At 46.3% G+C, this 24754-nt stretch overlaps 1 protein-coding gene across 1 annotated transcript in view; it reads right to left on the bottom strand.

Annotated features, from left to right (window-relative positions):
- The window catches only part of LOC142591544 (uncharacterized), a 30580-nt gene extending 16478 nt beyond the window's left edge, over positions 1–14102 (bottom strand). The window contains exons 1-2 of the mRNA XM_075703862.1: positions 14039–14102; positions 7458–7825 (exon numbers count right to left, since the gene is read on the bottom strand). Coding sequence (XP_075559977.1) covers positions 7458–7825; positions 14039–14102 — 432 coding nt within the window. The remainder of the gene's footprint in view (positions 1–7457; positions 7826–14038) is intronic.
- Between the last annotated feature and the right edge of the window lie 10652 nt (positions 14103–24754).

The following is a 24754-nucleotide window of genomic DNA, read 5'->3' on the forward strand; positions in this document are numbered from 1 at the left end:
ACGTGAAGATGGCAGAAAATCAGTAAAACACTACACACCTGCCAAACAACTGGAGTAAAAAGGAGGAATTGTTCCATCCCAATAATAGTTATAAAATATTCTTGCCTAAGTGCTCGTGCACGTAGGCAAAACTAATGCTCGTGTTGTCCCTTATATTGATACTATACGCCTCCGCGAGATTCCGGGTTAGCTGGATTCCGGACTTCAAAGGAATGCGTATTTCTTTTAAAAGGTATCTTAACCACCTCCCATAACCAGAAAGACAGATCACGCGCTTCCTTCCAATTTTGCCGACGGCTTCTTCACACATCGTGACGCTGATTGATGGAGTTATGAGCGAGGCCTCACTAGAGTAAAAGCTCTCAATTGTTCCATACCTGAGGAACATCAGTGGCAATCTAGCAGACAGCACGCCTCTACCAAGTAATGTTCTCGCGCATCCAAAGATACTCGACCGGGACACGCCAAGGTAATATACCCTGCCAGGTCTTTCAACTTCTGCTTCCGCTCCATTCCCCTTCAGTCTGATCACAGCGGACTTCCTTACAGACGACCGCTTTTTATTTTGGACGACATGCCCGATAGTGGTCAACTGCTTATAAAGGTCACTGATAGTCTACAGCCTTCAAAATTTTTTGCTGCGCAGTTCTCTTGGTCACAATAACTGGGCCCAGGAAAGATCCCTTCGCTCACAGTATGTAGTTACGAACTAGCACCAAGTCGCCAGGGTTACACGAGGAAGACGATTTAGATATCAGTTGGGAAATCCTCTTTCCACCGCTGTCGATGAGTTGGTCCCACGTGAGGTCCAATGTGACATAAGCCGGCAGCCATGGACTATTAACAATGTTAGTTAAACGGAAACTGAAGCCTTGTGCTGCTGTGTGTGAGATTTTTTTTTTTTTTTTGCTCGCTCCGCAAATGCACTCGCCTCCAGATGGCATGGAGCGGGAAAACAGCTTTATTTTCCCAGCACCCTTGTGAGTCGCGTACATTGACTTGGGGTGTCATTGTCAGCGATAAATGCGCTCGTATTTTCAAACATGCGTCTTACATGTAGTGATGCCGACAAAGCATTGCCAGAAATTAATGTTTTGTTCTTTTTCTTCTTCTTAAGCAGTTCAACGCCAGTTTTTAGTCCTCATTTTCGGCTTTTACCGGCACAAATGCTCATACATTCATAATAATAAGTAGTAACTGTAAAAATTGGCGCTGCAAGAAATTAATGAGATTAAAACTTACATTGAATACGAAAGCGCGAGGTTTATGCCGTGAGAGGCAAGCATGGTTACGTCTTCAGAAATTTTGATGATGTAGTAAAACCAGAAGAAAGCAGGATACAGGAAGTTCTATGTGTAAATGGTGATGAAGTCAAAAGGGCTTTTACAATGCATCTTCCGGAGAAAGATAGTGGGAGAAGACGAAATAAAAACTTATTTACTCAAAGAAAGAGGATACTTCAAAAGCCCCCATGTTACCCTTTCTAAGAGATGCTCCACAACTTCACGTGTACCAGAAAGATGCAAAAATGGCACCCTTATAATAATCTAAAAGAAAGGAGTCGCAAAGAATAGAATAAATATGGCCACATCAGCTTGCTTTATTACTGTATAAAATATTCAACTAGGTAATTTCCTATCAAATAGTGAAAAGTTTGATTTCAATCAATCAAAAGAACAGGGTGGCTTCACCAAGGGGCTTAATATGATGGATCACACCCATGCCAATACTCAGGTAAATGGAAATCCTCTGAGTAGAACGCTTTTCTATATGTGCTTCATGGATTACGAAAATGAATTTCAGTCGTTACAAATACCAGCCGTCATGGGTGCACTGGATGACCAAGGAGTACAAGAAGCATACATGAATATCTTGGCCAATATCTCGTCATATATCAAGCAAATATCTTAGCAGTTATTAGGAGCTACCTTAACTGTTCCCAAGAAAAGTGGATAAATGCCGGCCAACAAAGGGGTGAGGCCAAGAGACACAACCTCTACAATGTTATTCAATACATACTTAGAAGTATTCAAGCTATTAAACTGGGAAGGCTTAGGAGTTAAGATCAATGACGAATATCACAACAACCTACGGTTTCCACATGACATTGCCCTCTTCAGCAACGCTGGGGATTAAATGCAACACATAATTGAGAGTGATAGCGAAGAAAGTGTAAGAGTAATGTTGAAGGTGCCAATACAGAATACCAACGGCAATTTCGAATACCCTGGCAAACGCACAAGAATTTGTGATTTGTGTCAGCCTCTATAGAATCTGAGTACGTCTGCCTGGGTCAGTTGCTCACAGTGGACCGTGATCGTGATAAGCAATTTCAAAGGGGAATAAAAATGGGTTCGAATGCATGCGGTATGCAATACCAAACCGTGAGCGGCAACTTAACGCTATCATTGAAAAGAAAAGTGTATAATCAGTAGAATAAACCGATTCCAATACGTGGGATAGAAAGTTGGACGTTAGCACAGCAGCTTGAGGAGACGTTAAGGACAGCGTAACGAGTGATGGCAGGAAAAAATGTTAAGCCTAACGTTAACAGACACGAAAACAGCGATTTCAATTAGAAAGCAAACGTGGGGTAGCCGATGATCAATAAGAGGAAGAAATGGAACCGGGCAAATCACGCAACGCGTAGTACATATAACCCGCAGAGCATGGGAGTCACAGAATGGGCGAGACGGGAAGGAGAGCGCAGTAGAGTACACCCAAAAATAAGGTCTGGTGAGGAAATTGGGAAGTTTGTAGGCACAAGTTAGGTCAAGTTAGTGCGAGACAGCAGTAATTGGAGATCGCAGGAAAAGGCCTTTTGTCCTGAAGTGGGTGTTAAAATCGGTTGATGACGATGACAATGAGTATTTCCTAGTTGTCTGCCATCGGCGTCATAAGTAGCCAGCGCAGAGCGCAGGCCATGTGCTCAGACATTCCATTTCACAATGGCGCTGCGTGTTCAAACTTGCTCGCATAGTGGCGTCATCGCCATCGATTTTTGGCACGGTCAAGGTAAATGTCGGTGTCGTGGGGCAGTGTAGCAAAAGCCATGGCATCTGCCGACGGCGAAAAAAAAGCGCCTCTCGCAAATCAACCAACTGCAATCTACAGCCTCTACTCTCAGAGAGCTGCGCTGTTTACTGCAACTTACGCCTGCATGCCTACCATCGCCGAAGAGTCGCTCGTGCGTTTCTGCACCGCATGTGTATGCACAAGCACTACACCTCTACTTTCCTCTGTGGACGCGATGCAGGACACATAATCAGAATGATCTCAAAGCGTAAATAAAAGCACGCGTCCTTCGCGAGTGAGTTATCGATCCGCAGCGCATATCCTGGCTTGACAGTCGCCCCGCATTAAATATAAAGAACCTACTTGTGTACCGCATTGCTTTTTAATAAGCTTCCCATTTTCTTTGAATTTAAATTTGTCTTTACTTCCAACAGGTTGGGGGAGTCAAAGAAGAAAGCTTGAAAAGCAGCCTGCCCCGAAGGGATCCTCCGGCTAAGGGGTTTCTGTACGTCTTCCCGAACGAAGACACTTGCGCAGATACGGGAAGTCATTTGTTATTGCGACCGCAATTATATGGACAGTCCAGGCGCACTTTATCGTCGCCGTGGCCGTGGTGTTTCGTATAAAGTACAAGGCGACACCATCGTTACCGCGCTCCGTGAACGAGTGAAAGCGTGCGAGGGTCCGCCGACGATTGTCGCGCGCGCAAGGGAGCAAAGCGGGGAGGAAGCGCGCAGTCTTCCGCCGCGCACAAGGCACCGGAGGGAGTGGAGGGTAGCGGGGCCGTGTTCTGCACCGGCGGCGGCCTGTGTAGAACATGTAGAACACCATGTAGAACTCCTACATGTAGAGCACCATGTAGCACATGGTGTTCTACACCATGTGCTATACCACCGCCCGTCGCCGCAGTCGTCCTATCTTGAGAGCTAGCTGCGATGCCTCGGACAGAGGGCGTAGAGTGCTGACAGCTTCGGGTGCGCTGCGTTTTCGCCACTTATTTCGTGTCAGTGAAGCGAGAGGCAGCACGAAGGTCAATTCGTTCGCTAATGCAGCCGCGCTTTTTTCACTCCAGCGTTTTGACAGCGACTTTGTGCGGTCATCGAGAGAGATGTGTTCATGTTTGATTGTGCGCGTGGCACCATGCTCGTTAATTTAGTTAGTAAACGAATGCTTACGAGTTTATGTGGCTGATATGTCTGCTATCCTTACATGGTATAGCTGTCTGCTAATTTGCGATCCTAATCGATGGTTCGCCTTCCGGGTGAAACTGCAACTTTCTTTGTTTATTGTGAAGCATTATTCTGCGAATCAAGCAAGATTTTACAAGTGTATCGCGTGTCGACGTTTTTACTGCGCCGATCTGGGAAGAAGTGTAGCCCATAATTATGTGTCTCCTGGGGCTACTGGTTGCTGTCATGTCCTGAGTACGAAAAACTTGGAGGACGCGTAAGCTTCGCCTTCATGAGCGAAACGCGGTCGCGTTATTGGGCCCCTTGACGCTGACACCGACACCCCATACTCTGCGATCGCGCCGGCAATGCAAGGCAGAGCGATGGCTCATACCGCCGTGCGGCAGAGGCTACAAGCAGCGATTCATCAATGGTTCATACCCTAGCTATGGTTGCCTTTGCTGAAATATTACCCAAGACAATTCACATATCAATGTAGACTTATGATATTTGTCTTTGGTCTTCTGCGGTTACTCGCCTTCAAGTGCGCGCAAGGATTCAGCGGGCAGCCACTCTAACCTGTTCGTACCTCCGCAAACGAGGCCTTAGTGTGTCCATCAAAAAATGTGCGTTACTCGCGTTTACGTGCAAACCCATGGCACCGTGCCCTGTTTCTCTCAATGGCCAGGCTATCAAATAGCAAAAGACTCATCGCTTCTTATGTATGATTATTGGCAGGGATCTTTCATGGAGCCCCCCCCAGCATCTACCTAAAGCGGAGACTAATTTCGATTGTACATATTGTTGCACAAAAAAAACGTATATTTACAAATTTTTACAAGTAATGCGAGCACCACAGGAGTCACAGCAGCCAAGATAGCAGATAGCGTGGAGCAACCTGTACGTCTTCTTTATCGATGCGGGCCCAATGCGACAGACTTCTGTCTCGTGGCAATATATTGAGGTTCACATGCGAAAAACAACTTGCCGGTTTTGGCGAACACGTGTAAAACAAGCATTCGTACCCTAGAAAGTTTTCAAGGCCAGGTTTTACGGATATGTCTTGGACTATCATGATGCGCCTCGACTCATACAACAACCATGATGGCTAGAGACTACTTGGTTCCAACATATATAACGATTCACAACTTTAGAGCACACATTCGACGTCTGTGTCGTGTACCCAGTCACTATATTGCTTCTTTGCCAGCACAAAGACCTCAAGCCCCATTTTCCAAACTTTTTGCAACACCTCAAGGCTACCTTCCGCCAGGCTTTACGCCAGCAGCAAGACCACTGTTCCACTGTGGGTCCTACGACAGCCACAAGTACGCCTCACGGTTGCGGGAATTACGAAGAAGACCTGTCATTCAAGAGTGGCTCTACGTCATTTCGCACTGTCATTATTGAATGAGGCATATGAACAAAGAACGGACATTTACACCGATGGATCGGTATCAGCCACCAGCTCCACAGGCGCTGTTATCATCACGGCCTTACAAATCACAATTACGTTCAGAGTGTCCCATATAACGACCTCTACGGCAGCAGAACTTGCCGCTCTAACTGCCGCTGTTAATTACATTGCACAAGCCAAACCTCAAAATTGGGTCGTTTTTTTCTTCATGTGTGACTCGAAGGCAGCCAATCAGAGTCTGCAGTCAGCCTTACGACGCAAGACCCAAGAACAACTGGTGTTTGAGACCAGAGAAGTTCTCCATCAAGCCTTCATAAACTGACATGAGATCATCCTCCAATAGCTTCCGAGGCACTGTGGCATCGTCGGAACTGACCTTGCTGATGATGCCGCCCGGTCAGCCCATAAAGAAACCCTGACACTTTCTATTCCCTTATCAAGGACAGACGCTGCCAAGGGTATTCGTTTACTTGCTCGAACCAAGACTGAAACTTTGTGAAACACCCCGAGATTTTCTTCAACTGCCGTCTCCACCGGCTGGATCCTACATTGAAGCTGCAGATTCCATCGAACTTCTCCCGCTGTGATGCAACTTTACTGTGCCGCCTCTGGCTAGGGGTGGCTTTTACAAAAGCCTACACCATTCCTTATTCGAGAGGAAAAGAACCGCGACTTCAGACGGGACGTAAGACGAAGAAGTGGACAGGACGAAATGTATCGCTCATCCTGTCCACTTCTTCGCCTTACGTCCCGTCTGAAGTCATGATTCTTTTCCTCTTTAAACATGTCGGACCAAGTGGCCCAAAGTTCCTCCCTACTGATCCTTATTGGAATGTCTGACACACCGATCTGCGACTCATGCAACTGTGAAGAGACGATCGAGCACGTGTTGTCTTTTTGCAACCTCCATGACAACGAACGCGACATTCTCTTGAGGGCGTTAAACTGATTAGCTAATAGACCATTTTCAGAGAGGAAGATTCTAAGACCATGGCCTCATGCTTCGCAGGCCTACAGGCCTCAGTGACTGACTATAGGCATGAAGTTATGAACATCCGCACGTATTCCCACCGATAGTACCTTTTTCCCGCCCTCTCCTTTCTTTTCTTACCTTAAACTCCGTCCCATGTGCATGACAGCACACTGGACGTGCGTCTGGTTGACAACCCTACGTTTCCTTCCTTTTTCTTCCTCCTCCTCCTCTCATACTCTCGTAAGCAAGAAAATTTGTGCTTAAGTTTCCCCGTAACAGAATAATGTTTTCGCGTATATCCCCCCCCCCCCAAATTACAATCCAATATCAAATTACAATACTATCATCTCTGTATAGGTTGTGCGTAAGTCGAACTTTACAAGTTTCGAACGCATTTTACTTTGAGAAATTCAGTTAGTTCAATAACGCCTATGTGCCACATGGAGGGCCTGCATGGTTGGGGTCCGGGATGATTTTTTCCGACGGACAGTGCCGCGGACACAGGATTTCCTGCCACATGGCGCCCTTGAAGCTATCGCGACAACATATATCCACACCTTACCATTTTTGCGCAGAGCTAAGATGCAATTGAGGGCCGGAAAATGCTGAGGACAGGAAAACGTCGTGGCCCTGCCTTTTTAGTGGACGTCGAACATTTGTTTCTATCAGTCCCACATTCAGAACTGTTTGGGATTGTTAGGACCTGCATGCCACATGTCCTTGTTGTTTTTTAACATCACATTTAAATCCGAACACTCTTACGGTGGCTGGTTGAATGCAACCCGCGGGCCTCATCTTCGTCAGCGTCCGCGCGTCAAGAATGTCCGGTCGATCAGACGACTGACCGCGTGACGCACTGCCGAAACGCAGCCGCTACGCTCACCTTTGCCACGACATGGCCGGAGCCCAAAATTCGGACTTCCTCCGTGGCTGCGGGCAACACCAGATCGGCTGCTCCGACGAGAATCGCGGAGACGTTCATTTCCATAGAGCAGCCCTGGATGCGCATGTCCGCGACCGTCGGCGTGAACAGGTTCAGCTCGAACAGCGAAGACTCGTTGGTCCTACTCTCGGAGTCTCCACGCAGCGGCCAGTAGCCAAAGTAGCGGCGGGTGAAACGGCCGCCTGCCCAACGCACTTTCCGCTGCAGGGCCTCGCTGCACACTTCATCCTCTGAGAAGTAGGTGCGCTTCCCCAGCTTCGCGGCAAAGAATGAGCCATCTGCGGAGTGGAAAAGACAGACGCTCAAAGCTGTCGGGTGTATAGGGACACGAAAAGAAAAGCGCCGAACCAGTTTATGCTGATAAAGTACTTTTCGAAAGCTCTATTGTCCTTAATTTCACGGTAGTAGGTTGAATGTTAAGGAGAAAACAAAGGTGAAAGTTAGATTTTGTTTGTCAATTTCCTGCCAGATCGCCAACGGCGCTACGTTAGTGTGAAGTTGCGGATTTCGCAATATATTTCCTTACTTGCGCCGCGTGCGCTCAGTAAATACTCCCCAGCCTTGCAATGTTTCATCTTTGTCGCCTTTAGAGCACAACGTGATCGATTTTCATCGATAAACAGAAAACTAGGCGTTAACATAAACAGTGCACGACTTCCCGCGGTGAGCTGGAACGAGTGTTTCACGGTGTTCTCGTCACAGTCGTCTTTCCCTTTTTTCGCGACCTTTGTGGCGCACAAAACGACTTTTCTAAGTGCCAGTGGTGATTTTGGCATTCTGGACGGGTAATTTACTGACACAGGTGAAATCGTCGTTGTCTGTGGTGTTCAGTTAACGTCCCTAAAATTTCGCACTCAACTATCAATGTCGCGGTTTCATGGTGGACGCTCCGCAACAATCTTGATCGCCGGGCGTTCTTTAATGTGCTCCTATATACAATAGTACACGTACGTTTTCTCTTTTTTTTGCGGGGTATTTAGCTCCCACGAAAATTCGGCGTCCGCGGGCCGGGAATAAAAACTGTTACGTCCTCCTCAGGAGCAGAGCAGAGCGTACCCCACTGTGCCGCCACGACAGGTCCAAGCCAAACACTGAATACTGAATTTGGCAGAACTCGTGCATTTGCGCCCATGGAATGCTCTCTGCACTAGTTGGTCCGCACCGCGAATCCGTGGAAACTATGACGTTAATTCAACACGTCACAGGTTGTGCGCTATTTCCTCTTGTTTCTTTTTCTGGCCCGCACCTTCAGCTAGAACTTTAATTTGTTTCAGGATGGAGTGCCTTCACTTGTGAGGGCACGTGTATTCTCTAGCCTAGACCTCAGGCTGCCGGAAACTGTGACGCCACAGAAAGCGATGGGTAACTTTCAAGGCGGCGTGGCTGCCTATCCATTGTTTTCATTTTCCTTCTAAGCCACAGAACTCCCGCTTATGATATGACCGATCTGTTGTAGTCTTAGTAACGCAGTATAACAGTTTAGCTTAATATTTGCTGTTCGCATGGATTTGACAATTCTTACTGCCAGTGAGAGTGGTAAAATACAGTCTGAACAAGACGAAACAGGTAATGGTGGCATCAACTGTAACAGAAAAAAAGTTGATCAGGACCAAACCAAATGTTGGAATGAATGTGAAACGCTGTTTTAGTCTAGCGGTGTGTAATAAATCCCACAAAACTAACGGCAATGTTCCCAGTGCTTACCTTCATGCAAGGCAGCGTGCGTCCATCTGGAATGTTTATGTTTGTCCACCGCAAAAATTACAATTTTAATCTAATACCGTGTTTGTGTTTATACGCTGCACCACTCACAAGCTATGCTGAAATGCAACGAAATCAGGAGTCCCCATGTTGTTAGATTCTTACGCAGCAAACTCACGAGAACGAGGACCATGTGTGATGCTTCTGCGGCGAGCAATGATAATGGAAGTAAACGCACAAAGAAGCAAGACATATACATTATTATATCGGGTGATTATGTTGCTTTTCTGGCACAGTGGCATATATCAACTAATCCTAAAGGATTGCCCCAAAAGTAGGCACACAACCAGTGACACATACGGAACGGCTAAGTCGAAGGAACTAAAGCAAATCAAACAATTCTTTGTTTATATTGCGCAATTTCATTAAAAAATCGGCATGCTTTAGAAATACATCAAAGCCGTACGGGTTTCGTGTAGAAATTCATTGTATCATTGCGCAGAACAGAGGTGCGCTTACTGGCAGTACATTGTCATTCAGCATGCAGCCACAGGATCTCGTTTGCTGGTAGTTGCACTCGGCGCCCATGTAACTTCCGTAAATAAGACCACAAATATATCGACCGAGGTATCGACCCACCCAGCAGCAAGCACGTCAAAACCTGAAACAGAGCATCGTCTTAACTGAGACGAGATATGCTGCAACATTTGTGGCAAATGAATGAGCGGGCTATGAGTGGGCTCGGCTAAAAAATATAATTTGTGGGTGAAGAAAAACCACACAGACGCTGGTGCCTGGTGTCCACAAGTTATATCTTTAGCCGAGCCTGATCAATCAGGTGGAAGCCTGATTCCACTGATTCCGCTGCTCGCGCACCTTCCGTGCGCTGGTCGTGTCGTCGTTGTCGTCGTCTTCTTCTTTTGTTACCGGACCATTGTGGACCATTGTGACAGGTTTCAATTAGCCACCACAGTTTGATCGTAAATCGGGCCTCAAGACACCGAATGCTACCGCGGCCTGGAATGACACCACTAATCGCGCGTTTAGAGGCATCAAAGAAGCCATTGCCGGCGCAATGCTCCTCGTCCCCCCAAATGCGACGCCCCAACATCTGTCATGGCTGACGCATCGGACGCCGCTTTCAGTGCAGTCTTGCAGCAGCTCATTGCTGGTTCTTGGAAGTCAATCACCTTCTTTTCCAAGAAGCTTGCGCCCCCTAAGCCACGATACAGCAGGTTCCGCCGAGAGCTGCTCGCCATTTATTTGGCTGTGAATCACTTTCGACATTTTATCGAGGGACGCTCCTTCCATGTCCTTACCGACCATAAACTACTGACTTCTGCCCTAGCGTCCAGCAGCATCTCCCACACTCCCCGCGAAATCAGGCAGCTCTCCTTTATTTCTGAATTCACCAGCGACAGTCGCCATCTCTGCAGAAAGTCCAACGTCGTTGCCGGCGCACTTTCTCGAGCCGCTATCCTTGTAATGGACTACGGTCGACCGGTGACCGACTTCATGGTCATGTCTACTGCCCACAGTGTCGACAGCGAGATCCAGCTCCTTCGCACGAGCGGTAACTCTCTGGTGTTTGAAGATATCTTGCTTCCTCATTGCGACGTGTCCTCGTTTGTGATACGTCGACCGGACGTCCTCGTCCTTACGTGTCTCACGCATGGCGCAGGGTCTTTTTATGCCCTCCATTCTTTGGCTTATCGTGGCATTCACGCAACACAGCGACTCGCCACTTCTCGTTATGTCTGGACCAGTGTCAACGTAGACGTGCGTTGCTGGTCACGCGCATGCCTCAATTGCCACCGGTCTATAGTGCATCGCCACAGTACAACTCCTCTTGGCACATTTCCGTCTCCGGACGCCGGCTTCACATCGATATTGTTGGCCCCTTCCTCCCTGGGTGGACCATCGCCACCTGTTAACCTGCACTGACAGGTTCAGCAGATGGCCTGAAGCGATGCCCCTCCTGGACAAAACGGCGGCGTCGATAGCTCGAGCACTCATCATGCTCTGGATTAGTCGCTACGGTGTTCCACGATTGCGACTAACCGAGGTCGTCAATTTGACTCAACGTTGTTCGCCTATCTATCTCGGCTACTCGATGTCAATCACATCAAGACTACCGCTTACCACCCGATGTCCAATAAAATCATCGAACGTTTTCACCGCCAACTCAAAGCTTCACTCATGGCTTCGACTTTTCCTTCATCATGGATCGAGCGCCTTCCTTTCGTTCTGCTGGGCATCCGCACCACTCCTCGGAGTGACTCTTCCCCCAGCGCCGGCGAGCTTACTTTTGGCACCACTCTACGAGTCCCTGGTGAATTTTTCGACGACTCGCCTACTTTCCCTGCTGACGTTTCCGACTAGACCTACCGTCTACGCAGCGCTATACGTACTGTCGCCCCACCCCCAACACCGACGTTCTGCCCGGCGTGTATGCGTCAACCCTGGCTATGAGACCTGAACGCACGGCTTTGTGCGCCTCGACACTGTGCGTCCTCCCTTACGGCCCCCGTAAGATGGTTCATTCAAAGTACTCAAGCGTGCACCTGCAAAGTTTCTATTGTTCATCAACGGCCTGGAAGATGCGGTCTCAATCGACCGTCTGAAGCCTGCCTGCTCGGAATCTGACGCTTTAACCAGTTCTGCTGTCACATTCCCTCCCGACCAGGCCAGTCCTACTTGCCGCCTGACCCAAAAGCACTTTTCAAACTAGTCATAAAATGTCACCACCACTAAATTACCTCGCCTCAGAATCTCCTGACGCAAAAAAAAATTAGTATCCTTCAAGCGCAATCGAACTTAGACGTAGTTATCGGAGCGATAAGCGGCTTTCTTTCTCACCTCTCTTCCACAAGAGCGCTTGAAGCTACACAGGGTAGATGGCAAGGGGGCGCAATGGAGCGATTCTCCGCGTGCCCCGTCCAAAAGTTCCACCCAAGACGGCTTGTGGCGGCACCGCGGAGCTGCCGCGCTACCTACCGCACGCTCTTTTTATATGGGAGGCCACGCGTAACAGACGTAGCAACGCGCAACTGTGGTGCTTGCCACCGTTAGCGTAAAGATTAAATTGCTTTCCTGGTCTTTTTCTCTTCTTTACAGCAAAGCTGTATGCCTCTACCGTCCAAGGAAATTTTCGTGTAGTAAGCAAAAAATTCCCATGCATGGGCCGATCCTGAATATAGTGAAATGCCGGGCCGACCCGCGGCGGAGGTGCAATTCGTCATTAAGGGGCCCACATACGCAGCTTCGTTGGCATCCTTCTTCACAGAGTTGAAGGGCACTGAGATCTTGTTTTTAGAGAGGGCGGACATATACATATATATATATTATTCACTTAACTCGAACAAGCAATAATTTTATTACTGAGAATGTTCTTGGTGAGCACAAAATCAGCCAATAGCTGTTGTGGGCCCAGCTGCTTGCGATGTCGCAGCAAGACGACATTGCAGAAGCGAGAGCAAGCGATCTTTCACTGCATTTAGCACGAGATTATAAATTCCCTGATGCATACAATTCAATAGCAGTTGGCTCAAATGGTCACGACAGCCTCATTAACAGACCGGCAAAGTTTGCTCACTTTGTTCAAAAAATGTTTCAGGGCCCCTTCATATTTGACCACCTGGATTTTTTTCACGGGCACCAAAGGCAAGGTAGCCGATTGTTTTTGCGGTGCGCCCCCATTGGAGCGTGATCGTTGCCGGCGGGAACGAGCCCGCCGAACGTTTCTGGTAAATTTGTTATGGAAGCACTCCAAGGCATCGAGTTCATTTTAAAAATCACGCACACCGTTAACCCGACACCATGGGAGAGATAAGTGGCAACGAGTTGAACAACGCTGAAAGGGATGGTAGCGTTAGGGTTCATGTACAACCAAACCAAAAAATTCAGGAATCACGAAACCAGAGAAAACCTTTAATTCTAATGTTCCTTTTGACTTCAACATGTTATACCTTCAACAATTCCGTTTCGCATTCACTAGCACATGCTAGAAATCCTAAAGCCAGGTTTTGTTGCGAGGCTGCACAGATATTCCGCATTTTCACAGTATCCAGCTTGCGTAAGCTCTTGCTGTTGATTCTACATGCAGACATCAGGTTAGATGAGTTATCATGGCATTTTCAGTGATTCGCCACGCAACTGCTCAAAAGCAATAAAGAAACCTTCTACGCAATTTCACTTTTGAGTACAGAAATTTGGTAGAGCAATTCTGATGCGTGTACAGTAGTGAACAAAAATATACAGAGTACAGTATTGTACAGGGTGTTCCGGGTAACTTTAGCCAGAGTTTAAAAATCTGCAAATGCCACGTAGCTGGACAGAACAAAGGTAATGTTGTTTGCCGTCGCTTGCAGATACTCGAACTATATTTTCATTCGCCTAATTAGGTAATCGGTATTAATTATTGAATCAACTGCTCAAATGTTATAATTAGGTAAAAAGTGTCCATGCGAAAATTCTAGAGCGACAAGCAAAACCGCCGATAGCGTTTTCTGTTGCTCAATACGTTCTACATAAAAGTGTTTTTCCGGGCGTGAAAGAAGCCCGCAAATGCATGCAAAATTGCCGCTCGACTTGCCACTCGAGGTACTTTGCGTTCTTATCGTTGCCCTTTGGTAAGCATTAAGTGCGCAATAGAGAAACAATTAAGACTGCACAGTCCGGGAACTCCAACAGCGGCGTTTTTCATTGCCATGATATTTCTCCGGGACGCTAAACCCCATACTCGGGCTCATTCTATCGACATGTCTACGCGTGTATGAACATGAATGCATAGCTTTCAATTCGTGACGAGCCGCACTCACCGGCTTGGGAAGACGCGGCTAGCGTCACCGCCAACAGGCACAGTGCAACAGTGAACGGTCCCATGCCAGCAGCTCGAAAATGCGAGCGTCCTAGAGCAGCTCCCAAAAGAGCCAACGCTTCCTATATCCCTCGGATAAACATCTCGATCGGCGATAGTAGTGTTAGTTCGCTATCAGAGGCTTTAGCGAGTTTCCGTGGGAGCTGCGTGATATATAGACTTCGCTATGCGATAAAGTACTTTCAGCGGTTCTTCCTGATGGCTTGCGGGGTAAGCCGTCAGATAATCACGAGTATACAGAAGCCAAGCAGAGATTACTGCACCGTTTATGCTACTCCCGTTTGTTTTCGAACAACCGGTGATAGTGAGTTTTCACACGGCCATTCTCGTCAAGGGGCAATGGACTAGCCATTCTGCGCGGCGAGTTATCACAAATACGGTAACTCAGACTCGCCCATTTGCTACAGACCAACATCGTTAGCACGTGTACCATGCAAACATTAATACTGCACGTACTGTAAATATTGGATATAGCGCAAATACCGTATATACCAACCTGAAAAATTTTCTTGAGTCTGATTGGGTTTCTTTTTGTTTTTGTTTTTTTTACGTCAGCATAGCTTTCTGGAGTGTTTTTCTTTTGGCAAACGCGACTAATTTTGTTTACTAACGAATTCTTTAGAGGAGTAGTCAGGAAATTCATTCGACAGTTTCACAGTTTCACATGATCTCCTTTGTTTTTTAAGTGCTTAAACTAAAAATTTATGCCAATGTTTAGGCTTCGGACAGTGCTTCTTGTCGAACTATTTTCAGTACTAGCCTGCACTTTGTGATTCGCCGTCATTGTCAGTGTCCTCGGGAGTGCTCTAAGGATTCATTTATTGGTTGTTGTTTGTTATTTAAATAAATGACTTGCCTGTCCGAATCACGTATTTGATTATGCTCTTCACTTATGATTGTGTCTTATAAGGTATGGGGCTGTTCTTTTGCAAAGTAGCGTAAATAAGCTCTCGTCCTGGTGTGACAAATGGTCGATTAGCCTTAATGTTTCTAAATGTAAAACAAGAGAATATTATTACGATATCATTGAGCGATCGTCAAGAGACGAGCCGCCGCGAGAACGACGAAGTTGGTCGGTGCCCTTGGCACGAGCGAGTGTCAGCCTGGCTGCCTGGCTCCAGTGTAAATAGCGTGTATATAGCATCTTTCGTCTGTGTCTTTCCACACGTAACAATATTGTGCCTTTCTGGACAGTTCCGCCTCTAACCTACTCCCTGAACGACAAATCTCTAGCCGCTATATTCTCTTATAGATACCTCAGAATGCACATTGCACAGGACCGGTCCTGGAATATGCGTGATAAGTTGATAATTAGAAATGCCAGTCGCAGGCTTTGTTATTTTCTGTAAAAAAATTTTTCTGCCGTCAGCAAGTTAAGCCTTTACATCATAATTCTGGGTGAGATCAAAGCTCAAGTATGCCAGTTCTGTCTCGGATTAAGCTACTGAAACTTTAAGGCATGCTCTCGGAAGCGTTCAAACTGTGCTGCTCATTTTCCTGCACCTAATTACTTAATTGAAGTCATTATGTCTGCTATACGCTTTATGCTTGGTGTACCTACCCTCGAGCCCCGCCGTAGGGGTTTTATTTATTTATTTCACATACTGGTCAATCCCTCATGGGATTATAACAGGAAGGGTAAGTACATATGGTAGTATTTGCGAACAAAAAATGTAAATACATTCTATAATCATGAGTGTGTTATTGCAAAGGTTTTGGCTTCGCTAAACAAATGAATTAAGCACTTCATCACAAATGTAATATTTGGGTACACTATAATATAACGATGAAGAATCTGAGAAAAGAAAGAAAGTTATATTTCTTTTATAAAATTTATACTACTAACCCGCTCCTTAATGAACAGCTTACTCGCCGATGTGGCGTACTTCCTTTGGCATTACGCTAAGCAGAAGTACACCTGATGAAATCCCGGCAACAGGAGCGCATTTCAATGGGAGTGAAATGCAAAAACGCCTTGTACTGTGAATTAAGTGCAAGTTACAAAACCCACTTGGTATTAATCCGGACCCCCACCAAGGCACACCTCATAATCATATCGTGGTTTCAGCCCGTAAAACTCCTCAAGTTACTGAACAGCATCCTCTGCTTTCACCTATGTGCTATCTTTTCTCCTCACACCTTCATACTGCGCACAAGCTAAAGGCCGGAATTACACCTTACCTTCTGTTTGTTCAATTACTGATGCTGTCGCCTTCAAGAAGTCGCTGTTTAAATATTTCTGTACGATAGAGAAAAAAAAAACGTTGCTTTGTGCAAAACTATTAGGCCATGAAGTCCTGAACTGAATAAATAAAACATTCTACAGAACCCATCTCACGATCACCATCGACGGTAACCTATTCAGCATTGAATCAATATTGAGATACAAGGTAATGCGATCGTTGAAGCGAGTTACGTATGAGGCGTGTACATCGGCGGGACTCCTCTTTCGCGCTTCCCTAAGAACAGTCGACGTCACTTAGCGCTGCCGCAAAGCCTGCGATTGGCCTCCCATACACATGACGTGCCGGTGCCTGTGAACACTGAGACTCGTTCTCTCGCTTGCCGCATAGCCAGTGGCAGATACTTAGTGAACCAAGTTTGCAACATGTTCATTGAAGAGCAGCACATGCACAGTGTATTTGTGGCGCAGCCTGCTAAAGCATCACGTCACTGCCCTTGAGGAGCACTTGTGAGGGGGGGTTCTATTCCACTCAACATAGGAGAAATTGAAGCCACATTCCCAGTGCCACATGCCTAGTTACCCATGTTGGCGCCAAAGACGTTCATTGAAGAGAGTCACGCACCTACTGGCACATGCAAAGTCACCCAAGTTGGCATCAAAGTGGTTAATCGAAGACAACACAGACCGAGTGTCACATACCCAGTGCTCGAAGTCGATATCGAATAGTTTATTCGAACACAGGTGCCTTCCCAGTCCCGCATCTACAGGCCTACGTCGGCGTGAAAGAGCTTCGTTGAAGAGATGCACGTATGCACACACTGCCACATACTCAGTGACCCAAGTTGGTCTGATGGTTGGTTTCTAACCTTGTTCCTTCAACACCGCAGCCCGCTGTGCTACTCATTCGATCAAGGATTCCCCTGGAATCAAGGTAACTGGGAAAGCCGTTAGATACAGACATACATGTTAAAAGCATGCATGCATAAATAAATACATAGCCCTCGGAAAGCCCTGAACTACCCTAAGAATACTAACGCCGAAAAGTTCCGGCAGAACCCATTGTAAGATGGGTATTACGTTCACTTACGTTCATCAAGTTCATTTGGCAGTGGCTGCAGCACCCAGCGAACATAACCACTTACTCTGCTGCCGAAACTGTGCTGATACGACAGAGAGCGGACTTCACCTGGATCGTCTGACGTTGCCCGGCCCCATCGGACACGGCAGGCAGCCTGGGTTTCCCTGCCACTCGTGACCATTCTACTCCTGTTCTACTGCACGACCGACTTCGCACGAAATCACTGCTGCTATCATCGCTGCAAGCATCCAGTGCGCCTGCGCGCCTGACGGAGCCATCTACCGTATATAAATCGGAAGCACCTGGCGAAGCGTTTCATTTGGCAGCGGCAGCAGCACCCAGCGAACATAACCGCTTACTCTGCTGCCGAAACTGCAGGTTAGTTTGTACTCATATTCTTCTTCTTGATGGCGCTTGTGCAGCGGTCGCTGCCAAAGACCTGTAGTGTACTTTCATGTTCTAGCGACATCTTGTCGCAGTGAAAACCAGGTCTAACGTCTGCTGCACCTGTAATGTGGTCTTTCTTGAGAGCGAAGGACGCATAGTTTGTTCAGAGTGCGCACACGAGTACCATTTCGGAAAATGTGCGGGGCTGGCGGAAAAGTACTTCAAAGGAAAATCTGACGCTGCAAAGCAAGCGTGGCGATGCCAAGATTGTCGGAGCCCGGCGTCACATGGTAATGTGACGCCGGGCTCACATGGTGATGAAAGCAAGACCCATGCAGATATAAAGGCTAACCTTACATCTATTAATCAGGAGCTTGAAAGCCTACCAGCCCTCGTAACTCGAGTGGACGCCATAGAAGAGTCTATCACGCACATGTCTGCCATTTTTGAAGATTTAAAAAACACAATCGGTGTGCAGCAAAATGAGATTAGAGTACTCAGGAAGAAGGTGCAAGAGCTGGAGGAAAGGGATAAAAACAACTTATCAGCTCAGGTATAACTTCGACGAGAAATAAATGATCTTGAGTTTAGAAATAGGCAGCTTAATTTGGAAGTTCATGGTGTTCCTTCTCTGAAAGATGAAAACTTGCTCACGATATTGAATGAGGTTGCCAATAAGCTCAAGGCGCCTCATCTCGTTGAACAGGGCATTGTATCGGCACACAGGCGGCCCGCTCAGAAAGATAAGATACCCGGCATAATCGTGCGCTTCACAAGGCAGGCGATCAGGGAATCGTGGTTGAGTAAGAAGAACAACCTAAAAGACACTAAGCCAAACATCTTCATCCAGGAAAACTTAACCAGACACAACCGAGAACTGCTTCTGGCAACAAAAAATTGGGCGAAAGAGGCCAAGTTCAAATATGTATGGTACACCCATGGGAAGGTTCTTGTGCGAATGACGGATGGGACAAACTCAATCCATATTAAATGCCTCGAGGACCTTCATCGCCTTCAGCCAAAATGAAGTGTGTACTGAGTGCTATACTTAAGGGAAGAGGGCAAAGATGTATGAGCACACCTTTTACTCACCAGATGACCTGAACATTATGGTATCTAATTTTAGGTCTTCCGTACTAAAATGTGTACACCTAAACGCAAGATCTGTCCGCAACAAAATATTTTCTTTAGAATAATTCTTCACTAAATTTTCTTTTAGCTTTTCTGTTATTATGTTCAGCGAAACGTGGAGCACGAACGAGAGTGACATTTTCAGAATGAAAGGCTACAATACGTACTACATCAACCGTCCTTGTGGTCACGGAGGTGGCACTGCAATTCTCACTTTGGAACAAATGGACTGTGAACTGCTTGATTCATTTAGCATAGTGACTCCAGACTATGAAGTGTTAACTTTAATTGCAGATAAGGAAATATATTCGGTCTGTTATCGGCCACCAAATGGGCATACTTAAACTTTTTTTAATTTTTATGAAGGCTTTCTTTCATTTGTTGTAGAAAACAAGTATAAGCTGATCGCCGCAGGTGATGATAATATAGATGTGGGTGTTAGCACACTTACTAGTACAAATTTTAACAACCTTCTCTTGTCATGTGGATTTGACAACGTTATTAAAGAACCAACCAGAATAACAACTGAATGTGAGTCAGTACTAGACATCTTCATAACAAACCTTTCATCGCAAGATATAGTAGCTGGTGCCCTATCAAGTTACATTAGTGATCATATCCCCGTGTTCCTTTGTTTAGAAGTTGCCCGCACTATAAACTGTTCGTCTGCTGACAGTCTTTACCAGCCAGTAACCGATACGGCTCTTAACGCGTTTAGGAATGAGCTGCTTCAAATAGACTGGCGTGAAGCCCTGAATATACATGATGCTAACAATGCCTACAATGTTTTAGATACCTTCAAAAGATTGTACCAATGCGCATTTTCCTGTTAAAAGACGTAAAAAGAGTAGAAAAATTCGAAAGCCATGGGTCACACATGAACTGTACCAACAAATGAGAGCAAAAGATAAGCTCTACAGACAGTTCTTAAACGCCCGCAATCCCGATGATTTGGCCGTCTTTAAACGGTATCGGAACCAACTAACGAAACAACTGCGTACTGCACCTAAAGAGTACTTCTCACGTTTTTTGGACGACAAAAATGTGCCGAGTGAGTTGCTCTGGGACAAATTAAACACGCTATTGCGTCGCTATAACCAACGTACCTGCATTTCTAAACTAACGATTGATGGCAAAGTTTTGCACGAGGCGGAACTGGCTGATGCTTTCAACATTTTTTTTTTTACAAACATTAGTACGCCAGGAAGCTCCTCAAATGCATGTCAATATATCAGCACGCGGAATGAAAAATCAACATTTCTACAGCCAGTGAATGTACTGGAAGTAATTTCAACAATAAAAAACTTAAAGAACAGCAGCAGTAGAGATATCGACGAAATTCAAGTAAAACCAGTAAAGTATGTCGCAGATGTTATTTCACCAGTTTTAACGCATATTTTTAATAAATGTTTGACGACATCGACATTTCCAGTGCAAATGCAAACCGCAAAAGTAGTAGTGCTTTTTAAAAAGTGAAGCCGAAATTAATTGCGCAATTACAGTCCGGTGTCTATCTTACCTATATTTTCTAAGCCCCCTGAAAAAACAATACACTGTAGGCTTGAAAATTTTGTTCATCACTGCGAAATAATACCGAAACACCAGTTTGGGTTTAGGAAGAATATGGTTACAGAATTAGCTCTGCTTCACCAGAAGGAGTACATTTTAACTCAGTTTGAACGCAAGGCAATAGTACTCAGCCTATTTGTCAATTTTTCCAAGGCATTCGACCTGGTGAATCATCATGTTCTGCTGCAGAAGCTGGACTTTTACGGTATACGAGGGTGTGGATTACAGTTATTGCAGTCATATTTATCTCATCGATATCAAGCAGTCCAAATAAACAACACGCGATCACGAGTGCTGCCACTGCCTTGTGGTGTTCCACAAGGCAGCATATTGGGCCCCTTGCTATTTAACCTGTATATAAATGACATTGTTAACATGAATCAGAACGCCAAATTAATTATATATGCAGATGATACCAGCATATTTTTTTCTGGTAATAACATCGATAAACTTATCACTGATTGCAATGATACCATAGCCAAACTGCAGCAATGGTTCTTATCCAATTACATGAAGATTAACGAAAATAAAACAAAAGCAGCTGTCTTCCGGCCGAAAAATAAACCTGTTCCTCCTCATGCCGATATTGTTTTAAACTCTCATCCTGTTGACATTGTTGTCCAGTTTAAATGTCTAGGTGCTATATTCACTGCCAATCTGTCCTGGGAATCGCATGGGAATTTTGTATTAGCCAAAGTTGCTCGAATAACCGGTGGAGTCGGTCGTCTCCGGTACATTCTTTCTACTAAAACAAAAATATTGGTCTATAATTCTTTTTTCAATCCACACGTCAACTATTACCAACTTGTCTGGGGCACAGCTACTTTCTCTAACACAAAAAAATAGTCCATATGCAAAAACGGTATCTACGCCACGTGTACAATGCTCGTTAGAGTGCAACCACTGCAGAATTGTTTCACAGGGCACATGTCATTACAGCTCACAAGCTATACCGCTACCGTTTGAGTGCTCGGTTTAAATATGAAGTGAAAAAAATATTCATGGCCTCGATGCCTTGGCACATTTAGAAAGAAATGAGAAATGTTATAATACAAGACGTGGAGAAAACTGGAAGGTTGCTGTACCACGCTTGAATTCTGGTATGGAGCGTTTGTGTTTTTCTCTGCCTTCTCTTTTAAACCATTATCAGTCACTGAATTTTGATTTATTTAGTTGTTCCACTGTTACATTTAGAGACCTGTTTGCTCATTGACTAACGTGATTTCATCTATTCTGGTGTTTGTTTTATCTAGCTCAAGACTTTTTCTTTTCTACCCGCCGTGGTTGCTCAGTGGCTATGGTGTTGGGCTGCTGAGCACGAGGTCGCGGGATCGAATCCCGGCCACGGCGGCCGCATTTCGATGGGGGCGAAATGCGAAAACACCCGTGTGCTTAGATTTAGGTGCACGTTAAAGAACCCCAGGTGGTCAAAATTTCCGGAGTCCTCCACTACGGCGTGCCTCATAATCAGAAAGTGGTTTTGGCACGTAAAACCCCAAATATTATTATTACTTTTTCTTTTCTTCCGCATTTATCAAGTGTCTTGATATGCTTATCGCTTGTTCATTCTTTTGTGTTGACCGTGTTTGATAGATCTGACTCAGGACTTTTTCTTTTATTTTGCTTTGATCAAGTGTCGTGATTTGTTTATCGTTTGTTTATGCTCTGGTGCTGTCTAGACGCTGCCGTATATATGGGTCTGCGGACTCGTCAAGCCGCCAAGTGGCAGCTTTTTTTCCGTAGGCCTTCCATCTGAAGCACCTGATGGAAAACAAAGATTTTATTTGATTAATGCGACTACAGTTCAAGCAATGTACGAACGCACCTTCGTACAACCGCCGAAACACGCCGTGTATGTTGCGTTTATGCAGCCTGGCTCCGGTCTATAGCTTCTCGTAGCATCCTATGCAATCTGGCGGCACCACCACGAAGTCCACGAGTGGCAGGTGCGCGAATACATATTCAGAGAATAATGTCTGAATATATTATGACGTGGGTTCAGCTCTGCCCAATGAACACTTAAGAGTTTTTTAAAGTTTTCTTGGTCCTTAAAAAACGTCACATACCCAGGGGCCCAAATGGGCGTCAAGGAAGCTTACACAAAAGCGACACATAACGAGCGGAAATTACCCAGTGACACAAGTTGGCATCGAAGATGCTCACTGAAATGGAGCACATAGCGAGAGGCTTATATCCAGTTACCAAAGTTGCTCGGAGTGAAGTTCGTTGAAGAGCGACACATACCCTGTTGCACATCCAGTGACACAAGGTGACGTCAAAGAGGTCCGCTTAAGTTCAGCACATACCCAGTTTCACATTGCGGTCAGTTGCCAAGTTGGCACCAAAAAGGTTCGCAAAAAGATACGCAAGCAATTCTCAGTCTGGACCTCCACGGAGCCTTCAATAACGTTTCACATTCCGCCATCCTCCGAGAGCTTAATCTCATTGGGGCTGGCGGAAAGACATATGACTACATATGTACCTTCTTAGCCAACCGTACCGCAACTATACACATGGGCCTAGAGCAATCCCTTTCGTACGCTTTAGGTAGCTACGGCACGCCCAAAGGCTCAGTGCTGTCCCCTTTTCTTTTTAATCTTTCTATGATGCCGATGGCGCAAGCATTGCGATCTGTTCTCGATCTCAAGTTTTCACTCTGCGCCGACGACATCACCCCTTCGACGAGTGGCGGCTCCGATGGAGAGATTCCAGACACTCTACAGGCCGCAGCAGACGCCGTCGTGGCTCATGCCGGGGCTATGAATCTCACATGCTCCCCTAAAAAAACCGAACTACTTCTGCCATCCGACCGGGGGGCCGAAAAACACATGTCTAGTATACAGGTCATCCTAAATCCCATCCCTGTTACTTGAGTGGACAGGCTCCGGGTGCTCGGTTTACGCATTCAAAGCAACCGGCTCAACGCGTATACTCTACATAGACTCCATACCACAGTCGATCACACTCTGCGCCTTCTAGGGCGAGTCTCCAATAAACATGGCGGCCTAAAGGAGGCCGAACTTCTCCGCTTGGTCCAGGCCTTCATTATCAGTAAGATTACATTCGCAACACCATATCTACATTTCCTTAAATCAGAATAAGATAAAATCGACACTCTTTTACACAAAATATATAAATTTGCTCTGGGAGTCCCCATACGTACCTCCACTGAAAGGCTAACGCTTACAGGCACCAACACACTTACTGAACTCACAGAAGTCCACCTCACATCCCAATATACCAGAATTTCTAACACCGCAACAGGTCAACACACACTACCAACACTTTCTATAGCTCTGGCACCCATCACCAAGACTAAATACACCATTCCACGTCACATACACGAGAACCTCTGCATCCCCCCACTTCCTAAAGACATGCACCCTGTGCACCACAAACAGCGCAGGAGGCAGCGAGCAAAGGCTCTCCAAAAACAATTCTCGGCCTAAAAAGACGTGCTTTATGTTGATGCCGCCGAATATGGGAACAGAAATCATTATGCACTATCAGTCATTAACTCTCATGGCCAGGTCGCGTGCGGCCGCCTCCATTCCTGGCTCTTCCTCGGAGGAGGCGGATGAAGCGGCCATAGCCCTGACCCTCACAATCCCAAATTCATCAGTTATCGTTAGCGACTCCAAAGCAGCCATACATAACTTCGGAGCGGGCAGGGTCTCTAAGCCATCCCTTTCCCTCCTCTTGGCCCATCCTTTCCATTAAATTGTGGCATTAATCTGGACTCCCGCGGATGCGGGCCTTGCCGAAAACGAGGCGGCTCATGCCAGTGCCCGAGGATTTACAGTCCGGGCTCAGGCATCAGATGTGCCGGACCTCGCCACGGAGGAGGCGCCGTTTACAGCGCGGGATGGGCTTATTACCTACCACGACATCTGCACGCACTACCGATTAGACCATTTAACCTTTCCACTACACATGGGCAAGGCCCCGCGCAGGTGTGAAGTTCTGAGGCGACAGCTGCAGACTCGCATCTTTCCCTCCCCTTACCTCCTCCACTGCATGCATCCCTCCTTTACCTTTCTCTCTCCTGTAAATTCTGTCTCTCCCAAAGCAGACTTAAACCACATCATATGGGGGTGCCCTAAGCACCCCCTCCCCCTTTCCTCAAGCAATTAATATCCAGTGAGGAGCAGTGGGAGGCTGCCTTGCGCAGCTCGAGGCCCGACCTTCAGGCCATCCTGGAGTGGGCTGAGAAGATAGAGGAGGCCTACTTCAAGTAGTTCCTCCCCCCACCCTTTATTCCGTTGCGCGCTTCCCTTTAAAGAGGGATAAAGTTTTTCATCATCATC

Source organism: Dermacentor variabilis, chromosome 8, assembly GCF_050947875.1.
Source record: "Dermacentor variabilis isolate Ectoservices chromosome 8, ASM5094787v1, whole genome shotgun sequence".
Lineage (NCBI taxonomy): Eukaryota > Metazoa > Arthropoda > Arachnida > Ixodida > Ixodidae > Dermacentor > Dermacentor variabilis.